The sequence below is a fragment of the Heterodontus francisci genome, chromosome 17 (genome assembly GCF_036365525.1).
Source record: "Heterodontus francisci isolate sHetFra1 chromosome 17, sHetFra1.hap1, whole genome shotgun sequence".
In the NCBI taxonomy this organism is placed as follows: domain Eukaryota; kingdom Metazoa; phylum Chordata; class Chondrichthyes; order Heterodontiformes; family Heterodontidae; genus Heterodontus; species Heterodontus francisci.
Window position 1 is genome coordinate 50,824,474 of NC_090387.1, and position 18,884 is coordinate 50,843,357.

General features: G+C 42.3%; 1 protein-coding gene across 2 annotated transcripts in view; it reads right to left on the minus strand.

Annotated features, from left to right (window-relative positions):
* Positions 1-18,884, minus strand: part of brd7 (bromodomain containing 7) — a 48,472-nt gene that overhangs the window by 24,942 nt on the left and 4,646 nt on the right. For both annotated transcript variants that reach the window (XM_068049419.1, XM_068049418.1), the window contains exons 2-6: positions 12,971-13,173; positions 11,131-11,260; positions 10,390-10,444; positions 6,620-6,764; positions 830-940 (exon numbers count right to left, since the gene is read on the minus strand). In XM_068049419.1, the coding sequence (XP_067905520.1) occupies positions 830-940; positions 6,620-6,764; positions 10,390-10,444; positions 11,131-11,260; positions 12,971-13,173 (644 nt within the window). The remainder of the gene's footprint in view (positions 1-829; positions 941-6,619; positions 6,765-10,389; positions 10,445-11,130; positions 11,261-12,970; positions 13,174-18,884) is intronic.

Below are 18,884 nucleotides of genomic sequence, written 5' to 3' on the forward strand. Positions count from 1 at the left end.
TGAAGACTTGAACGCATGTGATAGCAGCAGTGAGAAGATCCCAAACAGTGTAGGTGCGAGAACACAGCCCTGTTTCACGCCACTCAGGATAGGAAAAGGGTCTGATGAGGCACCGCTATGCTGAATTGAGTATCCAAACAAATACAGTGGCTACAAGAGCAGGTCAGAGGCTAGGAAACCTGCGATGAGTAACTCACTTCCTGACTCCCCAAAGCCTGTCCACCATCTACAAGGACAAGTCAGGAGTGTGATGGAATACTCTCCACTTGTCTGGATGGGTGCAGCTCCAACAACACTCAAGAAGCTCGACACCATCCAGGACAAAGCAGCCCACCTGATTGGCACCCCATCCATGAACATTTAATTCCTCCACACAGTGGCAGCAATGTGTGTACCATCTACAAGATACACTGCAGCAACACACCAAGGCTCCTTAGACAGCACCTTCCAAACCTGCGACTGCTATCACCTAGAAGGACAAGGGCAGCAGTTGCATGGTACCACCACCTGCAAGTTCCCCTCCAAATCACACACCATCCTGACTTGGAACTATATTGCTGTTCCATCACAGTCACTGGGTCAAAATCCTAGCAGCACTGTGGGTGTACCTACTCCACATGGACTGCAGCAGTTAAAGAAGGCAGCTCACCACCACCTTCTTAAGGGCAATTAGGGATGGGCAATAAATGCTGTCCTAGGCAGCGATGCCCACATCCCATGAATAAAAAAAAGCAAACAATGGCAGTTCTTTCCAACCCCTGTAACTACATTATTTCAAAATATTTATTAAATACATATATACAATTAAATACATATTTAGTGCTTTTACCTGGCTGAGAATTTTCATCCCAGAGTGCAGCAACTTCCTTGCAGCCTTGTAGTAAATGGTGTCTGGCCTGTTATAGGTCATGGCATTTTCACACATCATTTTAAAATCTCCCTGTAAAATAACAGAACCTGAAGTTAAAGATTTATGTCAGAATTTTGGATATAATATTGAAACCTACTAGATTCTTCTTCTAGCTGTACTGACCCAATAAATTTCTTCATCTCCTGTGACATTACACATGACAGATTGGATTATGTACTCTTTTGTAAGCAGCACATGCCACCATCTAATAGTGATTGCATCATTTTAAGGGGAAGCTATGTCACTTCAAGGATGCAAAGTTTAATTATTCTTGAGTAAACACTGGGTGAGGTCAGAGCTTACTCTTCAAAAAGAAAGCCAGTGGCCTGCAGCTTGAACAGTGCTTGATAAGCTTGATCAAAAGTTACAGAAATTCTGGAATAAAAACAGAAAGTGCTGGAAATACAGTGCAGGTCTGGCAGCTTCTGTGGAGAGAGAAATAGAGGTAACGTTTCAGGTCTGTGACCTTTCATCAGAACTGGCAAAGGTTAGAAATGTAATAGGTTTTGAGCAAGTGAAGTGGGGAGGGGTGGTGGAACAAGAACAATAGGGCAGAGGGCAGGAGAGGTTAAATGCCAAAGATGTCATGGAATAAAAGGCAAAGGGAGTAGTAATAGCCGTAATAAAAGACAAAGCAATTGTCTAGAGAGAGTGTTAATGGCAGAATAATGAATGGCTCTGTCCAAAAGCAAAAACATGAAAAACCAGTAATAGACTGGTACATGGCAAAAAATAATCAAAATGGCAGTCATGGTCTCAAGTTGTTGAACTCAATGTTGAGTCCAAAGGGCTGGAGAGTGCCTAATCGGAAGATGAGGTGCTATTCCTCGAGCTTGCGTTGAGCTTCACTGGAACACTGCAGCAAGCTGAGGACAGAAATGTTGGTATGGGAACAGGGTGGCGAATTAAAATGGCAAGCAACTGGAAGTTCGGGGTCATTCTTGCGGATTGAGTGGAGGTGTTCTGCAAAGCGGTCACCCAATCTACGTTTGGTCGCCCAATGTAGAGGAGACTGCATTGTGAGCAGTGAATACAGTATAGTAAATTGTAGCTCAGACTGCCTTTGTTTCTTTAATTTTTATTTGAAGGGTGATACAGAAACCTGAGCGAATCACTGAAGTATAATGGACAGGAAATGTGTGCTGGATGTATTGATTTTAGATTATTGCAACTAGCGAATCTCCCATAACACTGCTCAAAGTCAGGAGATATTTCGTTTCTTGACAATAGAAACACTACACCACTTAAGACTACAAATTCAAATTGGTATTAAGCAACATTAGGTTACTTCATCACAGGTCAATTAAGAGGAGCCAATTAATCGCAGGGCCAATTTTCTCTTTGGGCAGTGGCGAAGAACTGGGAGCAGCATTCAGCCGCCTGTTATACACCCTACCTGATTTTCCTTTTGAAAGAAATCATTATGTATACTGGGAAGTCAATCTGCTACTACAAGTTTTCCTGCCCCGCTGAAAATAAAAATTACCCCCATTGGAGTTGCAAGAATTTCATTATATGTAACATTTTCATAAATAAATAAAACGTTTATGTATGAGTGCACTTCCCATCATCATTCTAAATACAGACATACTTTAGTAGAATATGTTGCATTTACAGAGCTTGAACACTAGGCAAGAAAGCATATCTGAACTGCTGGGAGCAAGTATTAAAAGTATTATTTTGAACTGTCTGGGAACCATTTTACTACTTTAACGTGTACAAATCCATAAGTCTTGCAATAATATAACAGTGTATCACATATTTCAGGAATGCCTCAAAGTCCATCACATTCAGTGAATTACATTTAAGTTCTGTGACTAAAATTCAGTAATACCTGCTTGGTTAGCTCATCCTATACTAACTATGCTATAATATTAAGACTGTAAAATAGTAACTGTGACTTGATGCCATATTAAAACTGTACAAGATACAAAACTCGAACCTAAGGAAATCTGAAACTTTCAAAATAGATCCGCATGTAACAAAACAGATTATAAAATTGGAACTTTATTTGAGCAATTTGTGATATAATTGAATTCCTTAGATGAGTTACAGTATTTGTTACATGTTTCTAGTTGCAAGCTAAGATCACTACATTTGAATTTGTTACACCAATTTAAATTGACCCTATTTTTAATGTTTCCATTTAAAACTGAGAATTAAATTATGCACAATATTGCAATACTGCATGTTCTTACACTATTACACCACTATTGGTATAAATTCACATAATGGCTTGCTACAATTCTTCTCCCTCCCCTGTCTAAAGGCAATGATTTATGCAGAGGGATTGTCCCAATGATGATGGTAGACCACCAGTATTTCAGCCATTCTTCACTAGTCAGCAATGGAGCGAGCGTTGGCTTAGTGGCAACATTCTGGTCTGAGTCAGTAAATGCCAGTTTTGAACCCCTCACCAGATTATTCCAGTGAGCGGAGATGGGTGCTCCAGCTCTGAATTCTGAGTTGACATCCAGCTGATTACGCGCATCCAGTGGGTGTGGGTGTCCCCCGCCCCATGCCGGTTACTGTAGGGTTGTGGGGCCCATAAAACCCTCCCACCGTACAGGACTGGCTGGTAACAAGCAGTGTTCATGCTGTAGCCTGTTTAGACTACTAATTAGCCTGCAAATCGTTCTACTAATTCACCCTGTCCTCTAAGGGAAGAGTGTGAAAACATGTAAATAACAGCCTGTCAGCTGTACTAATTTTCCCCTCACTAGCTGAAGGGCATACAGATCTACTGTAGTTATCGCCTGTTTCTCAGTTCAGATTGGTTAATTCACCACAGAGCAGAAATTTTCCTGGTTTGTATGGTTCAGTACTACATTGCAATGCATACACCTGCAGAACCTTGGGAGGACCATGCCAAAGCCCATATGCTTAAGTAAAAAAAAAAGCAGTTTTTCATAGGAACCAAGGTTACCTCAACAATAAAATGAAGGGATAACAATACAACTGTTTATTAAAATCCATAGGTTAAAATGTTGTTCTGAACTTTACTATAATAATGGCAATACGATACTAGATTTGCTAAATGTTTCCTTATCAAGTCCCTTCTTTACTTCGGGCTTGTTGATATAATGTAATCTGAATGTCTTTAAGCAAATGACAAAATTATCTTAGTTAAAGGCATCCACTTTAGTAGATCTGAATTAAATCTACCCATTTTGAGCATCTGATTTTTATTGATCTACATACCCTTTTGTAAACATAGGATCTCCTCTCCCCACCAATGTTTGCTGAAATGTGTAGCGCTTTTGATAATTACATATAACAGATCTATGATTAGTGGACTTTAAACTGTCAATTTAAATATTGAGCAAAAGCACTTTCCATATATTTTATTCAAAGTTGTATAATCCTACCATTTGCTGATATAACCTATACTTAGCAGCAGTAACCACATCGGAAATACTGAAACAAAACCCACAGACTTGCATTTAAAGTGATCACATTTTGTCGATACAGTTTTCACAACCCAGCAAATCAATTGTGCCAACACTGCACTGAACATCTGAGACTAGGCCTGGTCCCAGTAACAGCCATGCACATAATTAAAAAGGGAACATAAGAACTAGGAGCAGGAGTAGGCAATTCAGCCCCTCGAGCGTGCTCTGCCATTCAATACGATCAAGGCTGATCTCATCTCGGCCTCAACTACACTTTCCTGCCTGTTCTCCCTAACCCTTCAACCCATTACTAATTAAAAATCAGTCTATCTCCTCCTTACTCAATGTCCCGGCATCCACCGCACTTTGGGGTAGTGAATTCCACAGACTCATGACCCTTTGAGAGAAGTAATTTCTCCCCATCTCTGTTTTAAATCTGCTATCCCTTATCCTAAAACTATGACCTCTTATTCTAGATTGCCCCACAACAGGAAACATCCTCTCTACGTCTACTTTGTCAATCCCCTTAATCATCTTATCCTCTCATTCTTCTAAACTCTAGAGAGTAAACGCCTAAACTGCTCAATCACACTTCATAAGACAAACCCCTCATCTCTGGAATCAATCTAGTGAACCTCCTCTGAACTGCCTCCAATGCAACTACATCCCTCCACAAGTAAGGTGACCAAAACTGTACGCAATACTCTAGGTGCAGTCTCACTAATGCCTTGTACAGTTGCAGCAACACTTCCCTACTTTTATACTCTATTCCTTTAGCAATAAATGCCAAAATTCCATTTGTCTTCCTTATTACCTGCTGTACCTGCATACTAGTTTTCAGCGAATCATGCACGAGGACACCCAGATCCCTCTGCATTGAAGCAGTTGCTCTGAAGTTGCTCTCCATTTAGGCTATAATTTGCCTTTCTATTTTTCCAACCAAAATGGATAACCTCACACTTATCCACATTAAACTCCACCAGTTTGGCCCATTCACCTAACCTATCATTATCCATTTGTAAATTTGTTACTTCTTTATTGCAACCTACTATCCCACCTATTTTATTTTAGTGTCATCTGCAAATTTGGCTATAGTACCTTCTATCCCTACATCCAAGTCATTAATATAGATTGTAAATAGTTGGGGCCCCAAGGACCGAACCCTGTGGCACCCCACTAGTTACATCTTGCCAGTCAGAAAAAGACCCATTTATCCAGACTCTGTTTTCTGTTGGTTAGCCAATCCTCTATCCAAGCTAATAAATTGCCCCTAATCCAGTGTGATCTTACCTAGTGTATTAACCTTTTGTGCGGCACCTTATCAAATGTCTTCTGGAAGTCCAGATACACTACATCTACAGGATACCCATTATCCGCTTTGCTCGTTACAGCTTTGAAGAACTCGAGCAAATTAGTCAAACATGATTTACCCTTCATAAAGTCATGCTGACTCTGATGGATTGCGTTTTGACTTTCTAAATATCCTTTTATTACTTCCTTAATAATGGATTCTCACAATTTCCTAACGACAGATGTTAAACTAGCTGGTCTATAGTTTCCTACTTTCTGCCTCCCTCCCTTTTTGAATAATGTCGTTATATTAGCTTTTTTCCAATCCACTGGAACCTTTCCCGCATCCAGGGAATTTTGGAATATTGTAACCAATGGATCCACTACCTCCGCTGCCACTTCCTTTAAGACCCTAGGATGTAGACCATCAGGCCCTGGGGACTTGTCTGCCTTCAATCCCAATAGTTTGCTCAGTACTTTTTCCCTAGTGATGATGATTGCTCTAAGTTCCTCCTTTTCTATAACCTCTGCATTTCCTGTTACTATTGAGATGGTACTAGTGTCCTCCATTGTGAAAACTGAGGCAAAATACTGATTTAGTGTCTCCGCCATTTCTGTGTTCCCCTCTATTAACTCCTGTCTCATCCTCCAAAGGACCAACATTCACTTCAGCTACTCTCTTCCCTTTTATATACTTATAGAAGCTTATGCTATCCGTTTTTATATTTTGCGCAAGTTTTCTTTCCTAATTTACCGTTGCTCTTTTTATTACTTTTTTAGTAACCATTTGTTGATCTTTAAAAGTTTCCCAATCTTCCAGCCTGCCACTGGCCTTTGCAATATGGTATGCCGCAGTTTTTGTCTTTATGTTATCCTTAACTTACTTGCTTAGCCATGGAAAAGAGCGGTTAGAGTTTCTTGAGGGAAACAATGTGCTGCTGAACTTTGAAAATCTGTTGATCAAATTTTCAATATTTATTTAGTGATAATCGGGAGCCATGCAGAGCCAACATTTCATTTACTGTACCTTTAATTCCTCCAGGTCCTGATACTCGTTTTTCTTCACCTTCTCTTTCATCGAACTGAAGTCCATTGGGTGTTTGATGATCAGAGAGTATCCAGGAGCGATAAAATCAGTAACAGGGAATGAAAAAAACGCATTGGGGTCTTTCCTGTAAGAATGCAGAGAAATGAGTGAAATTCTGGAAGAAGTTTTATGGAAAAACAGCCTCTTGCTAATGTATATGAACTGCACAGTGATTTCAAAACTGAAATTTATCTTAAGGCAACTTAGTTGGGTTATTCTGAGATACAAATGGATGTGGTCTAAAAATCTCAGACAGCAAGGCAAAAAAAAGCATGACAAAGTGAATTTTGTTTTCTTCTATAAATTCAGTTCTTCCCTGACAGCAACATCTCAGATTCATGTTTAAAATGAGTATGATATTTATTGCAGAAGTTGTCAAAACCCCAATAAAATATATTTAAAATTACAATGGCTTGCTCATCATTTGAATTTACTATGCAGAACCTATACAACGAGCCAGGCCCAAAGCGTACGACACCACGAAAGCTGAGCAAAAACAAAAGAGATCAAAATCCAAGCTTGGCTACTAGCTTTCTACTAACTGAACTGAAGTCCCTCCCTCCATTAAAGGATTTAAAATAACTTGGTAGGGGGTTGGGAACCAGGATGTAGCATTTGGAAGGATAAACAAGGCGCACAAAGGATTGGGAGAGACAGGCAGCAGTAGAATAAGAAACAGTAAGGTATTAGGTGGGATAAGACTAACAGGAAATACAGTAAGATCTAATTCAGGTTGACAGGGCATGTACGTAAATGAACAGATTGTGGTAAATAAGGTTGGTGAGCTGCAGGTGCAAATAGCCACATGGGAATAAGATGTTGTGGTACTAATGGAGATCTGGCTCCAAAAAAAAGACAGTACTTGGTCCTAAATAGACCTGGATAGAAGGTATTCAGGAAAGCTAGGGAAGGAAAGAAGCAAGAAAGAAAGCAAGCAGGAAAGAAGGAAAGGGTGGCAGCATTGATTAAGGAGAACATTACAGTGCTGGAGAGTGAGGATGTCCTGGAGTGGTCAAGGACAGAATCTATTTGCTTAGAGATAAGGAACAATAAAGGTGCCATTACACTAATAGGTGTATTCTATATGCCATCAATTAGTGAGAAAGATACAGAAGAATACATTTGCAGGGAAATTGAGAGAGGTTCAAAAACCATATAGTGATAATGGGGGACTTTAATTACCCTTCTATAAACTGGGATAGCAATAGTGTACAAGGAAGAGAGGGAGAAGAGTTTCTGAAGTGTGTTCAGGAGAATTTTCTTGATCAGTATATTACCGACCCAACGAGAAAGGAGGCATTGCTGGATCTGGTTCTGGGTAATCAGGCGGGTCAAGTGGATCAAGTGTCAGTAGGAGAACATTTAGGGAACAGGGATCATAATATAATGTTTAGATTAGCTATGGAAAAAGACCAGGAACAATCTAGAGTAAAATTACTTAATTGCAGGAGGGCCAATTTCAGTAGGATGAGAATGGGCCTGTCCCAGGTCAATTGGAATGAAAAATTGGCAGGCAAAACCATAATGGAACAATGGACTGCCTTTAAAAAGGAGATGATTTGGGTACAAAAGGGGAAAGGTAGAGCAACCAAAGGCAGATCCCTGAATGACGAAAGAGATAGAGAATAAGGTGAAGCTGAAAAAGGGGCGTATGAGAGATGTCAGGTTGATAATACAAGGTGAGAACCAGGCTAACCATAGGAAGTTCAGAGGGGTAGTGAAAAAGAAAATAAGAGAGGCAAAGAGGGAGTACGAGAAGAGAATGGCAAATAACAAAAGTCTTCTATACACATAAATAGTAAAAAGATAGTAAGAGGAGGGGTGGGGCCGATTAGAGACCAAAAAGAGGATCTATGCATGGAAGCAGAGGGCATGGCTGAGGTACTAAATGAGTACCATGCATCTGTCTTTACCAAGAAAGAAGATGCTGCCAAAGTCATAGGGAAAGAGGAGAGGTTAGCTGAGGCACTGGATGGCCTAAAAATTGATAAAGAGGTGGTATTAGAAAGGCTGGCTATACTTAAAGTTGATAGGTCACCAGCACCGGACAGGATGCATCCGAGGAAATTGAGGGAAGTAAGGGCGGAGTTCTAGCCATAATCTTCCAATCCTCCTTAGGTACAGGGCAGTGCCACAGAACTGAAAATGTTACACACTTGTTCAAAAAAGGTTGTACGAATAAACCCTGCAGTCACAGGCCAGTCAGTTTATCCTTGGTGGTGAGAAAGCTTTTAGAAACGATAATTCTGAACAAAATTAATAGTCACTTGGACAAGGGTGGATTAATTAAGGAAAGCCAGTACAGATTTCTTAAAGGCAAATGGTGTTTAACTAACTTGATTGAGTTTTTTGATGATGGTATGTGGTTGATTTGGTGAATATGGACTGCCATAATAGGCTCGTCAGAAAAGTTGAGGCTCATGAAATAAAAGGCACTGTGGTGGCATGGATATGAAGTTGGTTGAGTGACAGGAAACATAGTAGTGGTAAATGGTTGTTTTTCTGACTGGAGGAAGGTATCCAGTGGGGTTCCCCAGGGGTCAGTACTGGGACCACTGCTTTTCTTGATATATTCTAATGACTTAGACTTGGGTGTAGAGGGCACAATTTCAAGGTTTTCAGATGAGGCAAAACTTGGAAGTATTGTGAAGTCAGGAGGATAATGATAGACTTCGAAAGGACATAGGCAGGCTGGTGGAATGGGCAGGCATGTGGCAGATGAAATTAATGCAGAGAAATGTTAAGTGATACATTTTATTTGGAAGAGTGAGGAGAGGCAATTTAAAATAAAGGGTACAATTCTAAAATGGGTACACAAACAGAGGGACCTAGGGGTACATGTGCACAAATAGTTGAAGGTGGCAAGGCAGGTTGAGAAAATGCTTCAAAAGGCATACAGGATCATGGGCTTTATAAACAGAGGCAGAGAGTACAAAAGCGAGGAAGTTATAATAAACCTTTAGAAAACACTGGTTCAGCCTCAACTGGAGTATTGTGCCCAATTCTGGGCACCTCACTTTAAGAAGGATGTGGAGGGTTTAGAGAGGGTGCAAAAAAGATTTATAAGAATGGTTCCAGGGATGAGGGACTTCAGTTACGTGGATAGATTGGAGAAGCTGGGGCTGTTCGCTTTAGAGAAGACAAGGTTGAGGTTTGATAGAGCTTTTCAAAATCATGAGGGGTTTAGACAGAGTAGATAGGCATTGGCAAAGGGGTTGAGAACAAGACGACACAAATTTAAGGTGATGGACAAAAGAACCAAAGGCCACATGAGAAAACAACTCTTTATGCAGCAAGTGGTTAGGATCTGGAATGCACTGCCCGAGAGGGTGATGGAGGCAGATTCAATTGCAACTTTCAAAAGGGAATTGGATAAGCACCTCAAAATTGTAGGATTATGGGGAAAGGGCGGGAGAATGGGACCAGCTGAATTGTTCTTGCACAGAGTTGCAGCGGACATGATGGCCCAAATGGTCTCCTTATGTGCTGTAACCATTCTATGATTCTATACGCAAAATTCCAGGTATCTGCCATACAATCCAATGACATTTATAATACTAATTTTACAATAGTTTTCAAGAATGTAGAAAACATTTCAGCTTCTCAAAAATCCAAAAGTTTAACAATCCACCAAAATGCACCAAAGCTTTTGACTTAGCTACCCCCACCACCTCCCCACCCCACAACTTCTTTGAGCAGCTTGTACTTGCCTCTGAAGCTGTCGCAACAGTTGGTATTGCAATTCTTGAAAGGGTGTTTGATGTTCTTCAACACGAACAAAGAAAATGAAAATTAGCATGAACTGCGTACAGCTAAAAATCAATACAGAGCAATGAAGATGTTTAGGTCAGAGAACTTTCACATTTTTGATTAAAAGCCAATATAGACTCTATATCTAATCTTGCTATATCGAGGCCATAGATTTAAAATCATTGGCAAAAGACCTAGACGGCAGATGAGGAGAAATCTTTTCACTCAGAGTTGTCAGGATCTGGGGCACTGTACCTGAAAAGGTGGTGAAAACAGATTCCATAAATAATTTTAAAAGGGTGTTGGACAGGTACTTCAGGATGAGGAACTGTCAGGGTTATGGACAAAAAGCGGGAATGTGGGACTAAGCAAGACTGCTCTTCCAAAGAGCCATCACAGGACCGACAGGCTGAAAGAAACTTACAGCACAGAAGGAGACCTATGATTCTACCTATGACCTGGGAGTGGTTTAATGCAGACAGTGAATGTTCAGAGTGAGAAAACAATCCATTTCCCAGCACTGACACCCCTTATCATAACAAGCACAAAAGATCACCAACAAAAAAGGTTCTAAATTAGTTAAACAGTTGCATTTTCTCAACCTACTTCCTAGCTATGAAAAAAGTCAGTTAACCTTGAAACAAGTACAGCAGAATTTAAAATGTACAACAGGAAGTTTTGGTTAGATACCAAATACTCACCTTCTACTTTTATTAAAGGAGAAGCCATGTGTCTTTCTGGTGGCATTTCAAACCTTGCAGGGGATCGACTCCTTTCTTCCTCTTCCCGTTCACTAGCAGAAGGCTCTTTCTCCCGCTTTTTCTTTTCATCCTAAGGGGAGAGGAAAAATTTTAGGTACATTAACTTTTTCGCCTGGATCTGCATTTATCAAGAATCAAGTTTTTTTAAAACTCGTCCGTGGGATGTGGGCGTCGCTGACTGGACCAGCATTTATTGCCCATCCCTAATTGCCCTTGAACTCTGTGGCTTGCTAGGCCATTTCAGAGGGCATTCAAGAGTCAACCACATTGCTGTGGGTCTGGAGTCACATGTAGGCCAGACCAGGTAAGGATGGCAGATTTTGAACGTCTTGGTGGGGGGGGGGGGGGGCGTCCGTCCCATACATACAAATGAGCTGCCGCACTAAATATCGTGACGGCTCCACGGAGTAAAAGCCATCTTAGAGGCTCGCCACTGATCTTGGCGGCGAGCTAGTAAAATTCAGCCCAGTATCTTGTCAAGAGACTTGGCATTCAAATACATGGAATGTGGTGAAGTTCTGGTACTTAGCCATTAGATACCCAATAAACATACCAGAAATAGCTAGGTACTGTCTATTCAAGTGCAAGATAATTTTTAATGGTGTAATAAGTCCTAATTATTGCCAAACCACCTCTCTAGAACTGAATTTTTTAAAAATTCGTTTGTGGGACGTGGGCGTCACTAGCTAGGCCAGCATTTACTGCCCATACCTAATTGCCCTTGAACTGAGTGATTTGCCAGGCCATTTCAGAGGGCAGTTAAGAGACAACCATATTGTGTGGGTCTGGAGTCACATGTAGGCCACACCAGGTAAGGATGGCAGATTTCCTTCCCTAAAGGATATTAGTGAACCAGACGTGTTTTTACAACAACTGACATCATTAGACTAGCTTTTAATTCCAGATTTATTAATTGAATTCAAATTTCACCATCTGCCATGCTCAGCTTCGAACCCATATCCCCAGAGCATTAACCTGGGCTCTGGATTACTAGTCCAGTGACATTACCACTATGCCATGCCTCCCTTTAAAAAGTACGGAGTCTTATTCTTCAGATTTTAATTATTGCTAGAGATTTTAACAAAATTAAATCTTTTTTTTAAAAACTTTTCTGTCTCTTCTATCTGTCTCTCTTAACCCCATCTTTATTTTCCTCTCATATAATAAAAACAAGAAATACTCTGCACAGATGCTGCCAGAGCTGCTGAGACAAGCAGAATTAACGTTTCAGGTCAGAGACCCTTCTTCAGAACTGGCAAATATTAGAAATGCAAAAGGTAAATGCAAATGAAGCGGAGATGGGGCAAGAGATAACAAAGGTGAAGATGTTGATAGGACAAGATCACAGAGAATAACTGACCAGGTGGTCATGGAACAAAGGCGAACGGTATGCTAATGGTGTGCTGAAAGACAAGGTGTTAGTACAGAGAGGGTGTGAATGACTGTAAAGCACAGAGCACTCCAAGCACACACACACAAAAAAAATTTTAAAAAAGTGGGTAAGCACAGTGGAAACAAACGAAACATGGTTATTTTACTTTAGGTTTTTCAGTTTGTTTAGTATGTTTCCACTGTGCTTACCCACTGTTTTGTTTTTTTTAAATGTGTTTTTGTGGGCAAATGTAAATATAATTAACACCTTCTTGTTTATACACATGAACTCTCAGCTTCTGGGTGTTTAGTCGATTCTCCTGAAGTGCTTCAGGATTCAATGATGTGTCCAGTTCTTTATTATATGAAATTCTGCATTTGCATAAAATCCAGACACTGTAACTCATACCTTTCTCCTTTTCCGTTCGTCTGGAGTTGCGCGTTTCTCTTTTTCAGTTTTCTTTTTCTTTTTTTTCTTCTTCTCTTTATGTTTGTCATGATCACATTTGTCTTCAACTACAGTGGATTCATGCCCTAAACTTGCTGTTGACAATTCTGTTATTTCGCTTCCACCCACTTTAAGCACCAACTTTAGAGGTTTATCTGCATATTCTGCAAAACAGAACAGCTTGCAGTAGTGTCTGACTGTACTCATTACCAACACAGAAAATGGCTACCATTAGGAAGTTAGAATAGATTAGGACAGTAAAGGGAATAGATTTAGAAGAATTAATTCCTCAAAACTGTAACATTGAGGTAGACAGTCATTTGCTCACACATTTCAATAAGCTACATGAAACGTTACACTTTAGAAAAACTTGTGATCTAGAGTTAATTAACAAATTGCAATTTTGCATGAGGACAGATTAACTTGCATCAGAAAAGAAAAAGAAAGAGACTTGCATTTATATAACACTTTTCATGACCACTGTATGTCTCAAAGTGCTTTACAGCCAACTTTTGAAGTATAATCACTGTTGTAATGCAGGAAACGCAGCAGCTAATTTGTGTACAGCAAGCTCCTACAAACAGCAATGTGATAATGACAATCTGGGATGATGATGATTGGGGGATAAATATTGGCCAGGACACCAAGGATAACTAAAATAAAAGCAAAATATTGGGAACGCTGGAAATCTGAAACACAGACAGCAAATGCTGGAAATACTCAGCAGGTCTGGCAGCATTTGTGAAGAGAGAAACTTCTCTTTCCACAGATGCTGCCAGACCTGCTGAGTATTTCCAGCAATTCTTGTTTGTGCACCAGGGATAACTCCCCCGTTCTTCTTTGAAATAGTGGCCTGGGATCTTTTACATCCACCTCAGCAGGCAGATAGGTCCTCGGTTTAACATCTCGTTTGAAAGACAGCACCTCTGACAGTGCAGTACGCCACTGTAGTGTCAGCCTTGACTTTTGTCCTCAAGGCCTCGATTGGGAATTGAAGGTGGAAGTGATAACCGGTGCAGGATAACATTATTCAGTAAATCTGAGCTACTTTCAAAACAACATTTTTATTCAGTGATTTTACAATCAGTGACGACATGTTGTACCGTAACAAAGTTCACAAAGACCAATCCTGCGTACAGCCACACCCCAAATCTAAGTCATCCCCAGGATGGGGAAGAATCAACAAACTCAAACCAATTTTTTTTTTTTTTTTTTAAAAGATATGGCCTAAATGCAAAGTAACATTTAGAATTTGGAATGCACTGCCTGAGAGTTTGGTGGAGGCAGGTTTGATCGAGGCATTCAAGAGGGAAGTGGATTGTTATCTGAAAAGGAAGGGGAGAAGGCCGGGGAGTGGCACTAGGTAAACTGTTCTTTCAAAGAGCCACGCAGACCCAACAGGCCAAATGGCTTCCTTCTTGCTGAACAATTCTGTGATTTAATGCGGTACTGGATGACTTCAAAGAAAATGATTTTCAGTTTTCTTTGTCAGGGTACCTTGGTAACAGGCAGATCAAAATACTATCCAGAGATTTTGGTGAATTGGGGGAAGAAATTATTCTTACTGCAAAGTGGTGGAAACTATTCTGGAGCTGCTAACATATAACTAATCAAAAGGCAGGTTAGTAATTTGGCAAGAGTTTCCACTTTGGCTACAATCAGCGCTTGGGTGTAAATTGCACTAGTGTTGAGAATTGTTTCTTTCCCTCAAGTTTCTACTCAAATACGTTTGCATATCGCCAACTGTCAAATTTGCCATGAACCAGCGCAATTGGGCAGCATTTTAGAACATAATGCAAAAAAGTTTTTAAAAAAAATTAAGAAATATTCCTTGATATATTTGAATTTAATATACTTAATACTTGGTGCAGCTTTACCAATACAGCTGAAAATCACAAAAAAATAAAGGTTTTTTAAATCAGAGCATCTAGTCTGCCATCTGTGAGTAACCCAATATTAAGGAACTTAAAATGACTATACAGATCCATTTGCTAGTTACATTGGTGCATAGTATTCAGCTTTAGTAATTAAAATCAAGCTTTTAAAATGTAGCCATTGGTGTCCTTGTGCCTATAAACAGCTTAATTTTAAGAGGTTCTCGAAGGTCTTCAAATTGGTTCAATTAGCAGAAACTCTGCATTGGTGGCTCATTCAATCTGAGCGGGTGACAGGTTTTCTGGGCGGGGCCAGTTTCCAGGGCAATGTTTTTCAAATTAGCGCAGAAGTTCGCAGAAAATCAATTTGCTCTCTTTGTAATTTGCACTTAAAATTCCTCAATCTTTTGCACAGCCCAGTGGAAACTCTACCCCAGTTGTGGTTATAGCATGCCTTTAACAAAAATAAAGTCCCCGGGTGTTTTACAGAAGCGTAGGAAAATACAAATAAAAGGAATAAATGTGCTGAATCATTGGGCTGGATTTTGTGTAGGAGGTGGGACTCAACCACAATCTGTAACCTCATGGCCCGGCATATCCCCCACTCTACCATTACCATTAAGCCAGGAGACCAACCCTGGTTCAATGAAGAGTGCAGGAGGACATACCAGGAGCAGCACCAGGCATACCTCAAAATGAGGTGTCAACCTGGTGAAGCCAGAACACAGGACTATCTGCGTGCCAAACTGCGTAAGCAGCATGCAATAGACAGAGCTAAGCCATCCCATAACTAACGGATCAGATCTAAGTTCTGCAGTCCTGTCACATCCAGCTGTGAATGGTGGTGGACAATTAAACAACGAAGTGGAGGAGGTGGCTCCACAAATATCCCCATCCTCAATGACGGGGGAGCCCAGCACATCAGTGCGAAAGATAAGGCTGAAGCATTTGCAACAATCTTCAGCCAGAAGTGCCGAGTTGATGACCCATCTCGGCCTCCTCCTGAAGGCCCCAGCATCACAGATGCCAGACTTCAGCCAATTCGATTCACTCCACATGATATCAAGAAACGACTAAAGGCACTGGATACTGCAAAAGCTATGGGCCCGGACAATATTCCGGCAATAGTACTGAAGACCTGTTCTCCAGAACTTGCCGCGCCCCTAGCCAAGCTGTTCCAGTACAGCTACAACACTGGCATCTACCCTGCAATGTGGAAAATTGCCCAGGTATGTCCTGTACACAAAAAGCAGGACAAGACCAACCCGGCCAATTACCGCCCCATCAGCCTACTCTCTATCATTAGTAAAGTGATGGAAGGGGTCATCAACAGTGCCATCAAGCAGCACTGACTTAGCAATAACCTGCTCAGTTTGGGTTCTGCCAGGGCCACTCAGCTCCTGACCTCATTACAGCCTTGGTTCAAACATGGACAAAAGAGCTGAACTCAAGAGGTGAGGTGAGAGTGACTGCCCTTGACATCAAGGCAGCATTTGACTGAGTATGGCATCAAGGAGCCCTAGCAAAACTGAGGTCAATGGGAATCAGGGGGAAAACCCTCCACTGGCTGGAGTCATACCTAGCACAAAGGAAGATGGTTGTGGTTGTTGGAAGACAATCATCTGAGATCCAGGACATCACTGCAGGGGTTCCTCAGGGTAGTGTCCTAGGCCCAACCATCTTCAGCTGCTTCATCAATGACCTTCCTTCAATCATAAGGTCAGAAGTGGGGATGTTCGCTGATGATTGCACAATGTTCAGCACCATTCGTGACTCCTCAGATACTGAAGCAGTCCGTGTAGAAATGCAGCAAGACCTGGACAATATCCAGGCTTGGGCTGATAAGTGGCAAGTAACATTCGTGCCACACAAGTGCCAGGCAATGACCATCTCCAACAAGAGAGAATCTAACCATCTCCCCTTGACATTCAACAGCATTACCATCGCTGAATCCCCCACTATCAACAGCCTAGGGGCTACCATTGACCAGAAACTGAACTGGAGTAGCCATATAAATACCGTGGCTACAAGAGTAGGTCAGAGGTTAGGAATCCTGAGGCGAGTAGCTCACCTCCTGACTCCCCAAAGCCTGTCCACCATCTACAAGGCACAAGTCAGGAGTGTGATGGAATACTGTCCACTTGCCTGGATGGGTGCAGCTCCAACAACACTCAAGAAGCTCAACAACATCCAGGACAAAGCAGCCCACTTGATTGGCAGCCCATCTACAAACATTCACTCCCTCCACCACCGACGCACAGTGGCAGCAGTGTGTACCATCTACAAGATGCACTGCAGCAACGCACCAAGGCACCTTCAACAGCACCTTCCAAACCCACGACGTCTACCAACTAGAAGGACAAGGGCCGTAAATGCATGGGAACACCACCACCTGCAAGTTCCCCTCCAAGTCACACACCATCTGACTTGGAACTATAATCGCCGTTCCTTCACTGTCGCTGGGTCAAAATCCTGGAACTCCCTTCCAAACAGCACTGTGGGTAAAGCTACCCCAAATGGACTGCAGCAGTTCAAGAAGGCAGCTCACCACCACCTTCTCAAGGGCAATTAGGGATGGGCAATAAATGCTGGCCTAGCCAGTGACGCCTACACCCCATGAATGAATAAAAAAAAAAAGGTGGGACTCCTGACACTGAGCCAAAAAGGCAGGGGGAACCCCGTCTCTGCATTTTCACGGCCCCCCCCCCCCCGCCCGCCTCCCTCCCCGGAGCCATCCTCCCATCTTTTCAAATGTATGTTTCAGGAGGCGGGACCCCAGTCCCTTGAAAGACGGGGATCCTGCCTCCATGAGCTGCCAGCCAATCAGAGGGCCGACAGCTTAGCAGTATCGGTAGTGCCACTAGGAGCGGTGGCCACTGCCGGCACTGCAGAGGCATCAGACGCAGGCCCATTGCTGGAGCCCCGGCCAAGAGGTAGGTGAGACGGGGTCACCGGGGCCAGTTCAGAAGGCCTTGGTGAAGTGGGGCTGGGAGGTGGTCTTGCAGTCTCGGGGGAAGGGAGTCCCAGGGGGTGAATTGGTTCATGGGACACAAATTGCCCACGGAGACGGCACCCCCCCATCCCCACAAGCCCACAGAGTGGGCGCCTCGTTTTACAAGACGTCCTCCCTGCGCAGCGGTGGCCCCCCCCGCCCCCCCCCCCCCCACAATGCTGATAAGATCCCAGCGGCGGCGGGAAGAGGCCCCCGTTGGCCGTTAGTAGGCCATTTAAGGGCCTGAACTGGCCTCTGGGAGGGAGGCTGTTTTTGGCCTATCCTGCCCATGAGATGATTGCTGGTTGATGGCGAAGTGACAGGCCCTTCCCACTCCCCCACCTCTGACCCCACCTCACGGGGGGCTGTAAAATCCAGCCCATTGTATGTTACTAAGTCTGACTGAAAGGCCATTGCAGGATAAAATACAGTTAGCAGAGTTTTAGATGAACTGAAGTTTATGAAGGGTGGTGGATGGAAGGCTGGGCGGGAGAGCAATGGAGTAGTCTTGTCTGGAGATGACATAGAGGGATTCTGCAGTGGCGGAACTGCAGCAGGGACAGAGGCATGCGATATTATTGAGGTGGGACTTGGTGGTGTTTGTGATGGACAGGATACTGGATCAGAAACTCAGTTCGGAGTTGAATACAACACCGACGTGATAAACAGTCTGGATCAGCCTGAAACAATGACCAGAGAGGGGTCGGAATCAGTAGCGAAGATTTTGAGTCTTAGACATGGGTTGAAGACGACGACTATAGTATTCCCAGTTTCAAGTTGAGGAAATTGTGGCTCATCCAAAACTGGATATTAGGCAAGCATTCTGACATGACAGATGCATGGAATTGGTTAAAATAGGTGGTGCAAAGGTACAATTGGGTGTTGTCAGCAAAAACTTGTGCAAAGTGACCCTTTGTTTGCGGTGAAAGATGAAAAGTCTGTAAGAAGGACATTTCGATAGTGGTGGAAGGTACAGGAAGGGAGGAACAGAAGTCAGCAATGTTATGGA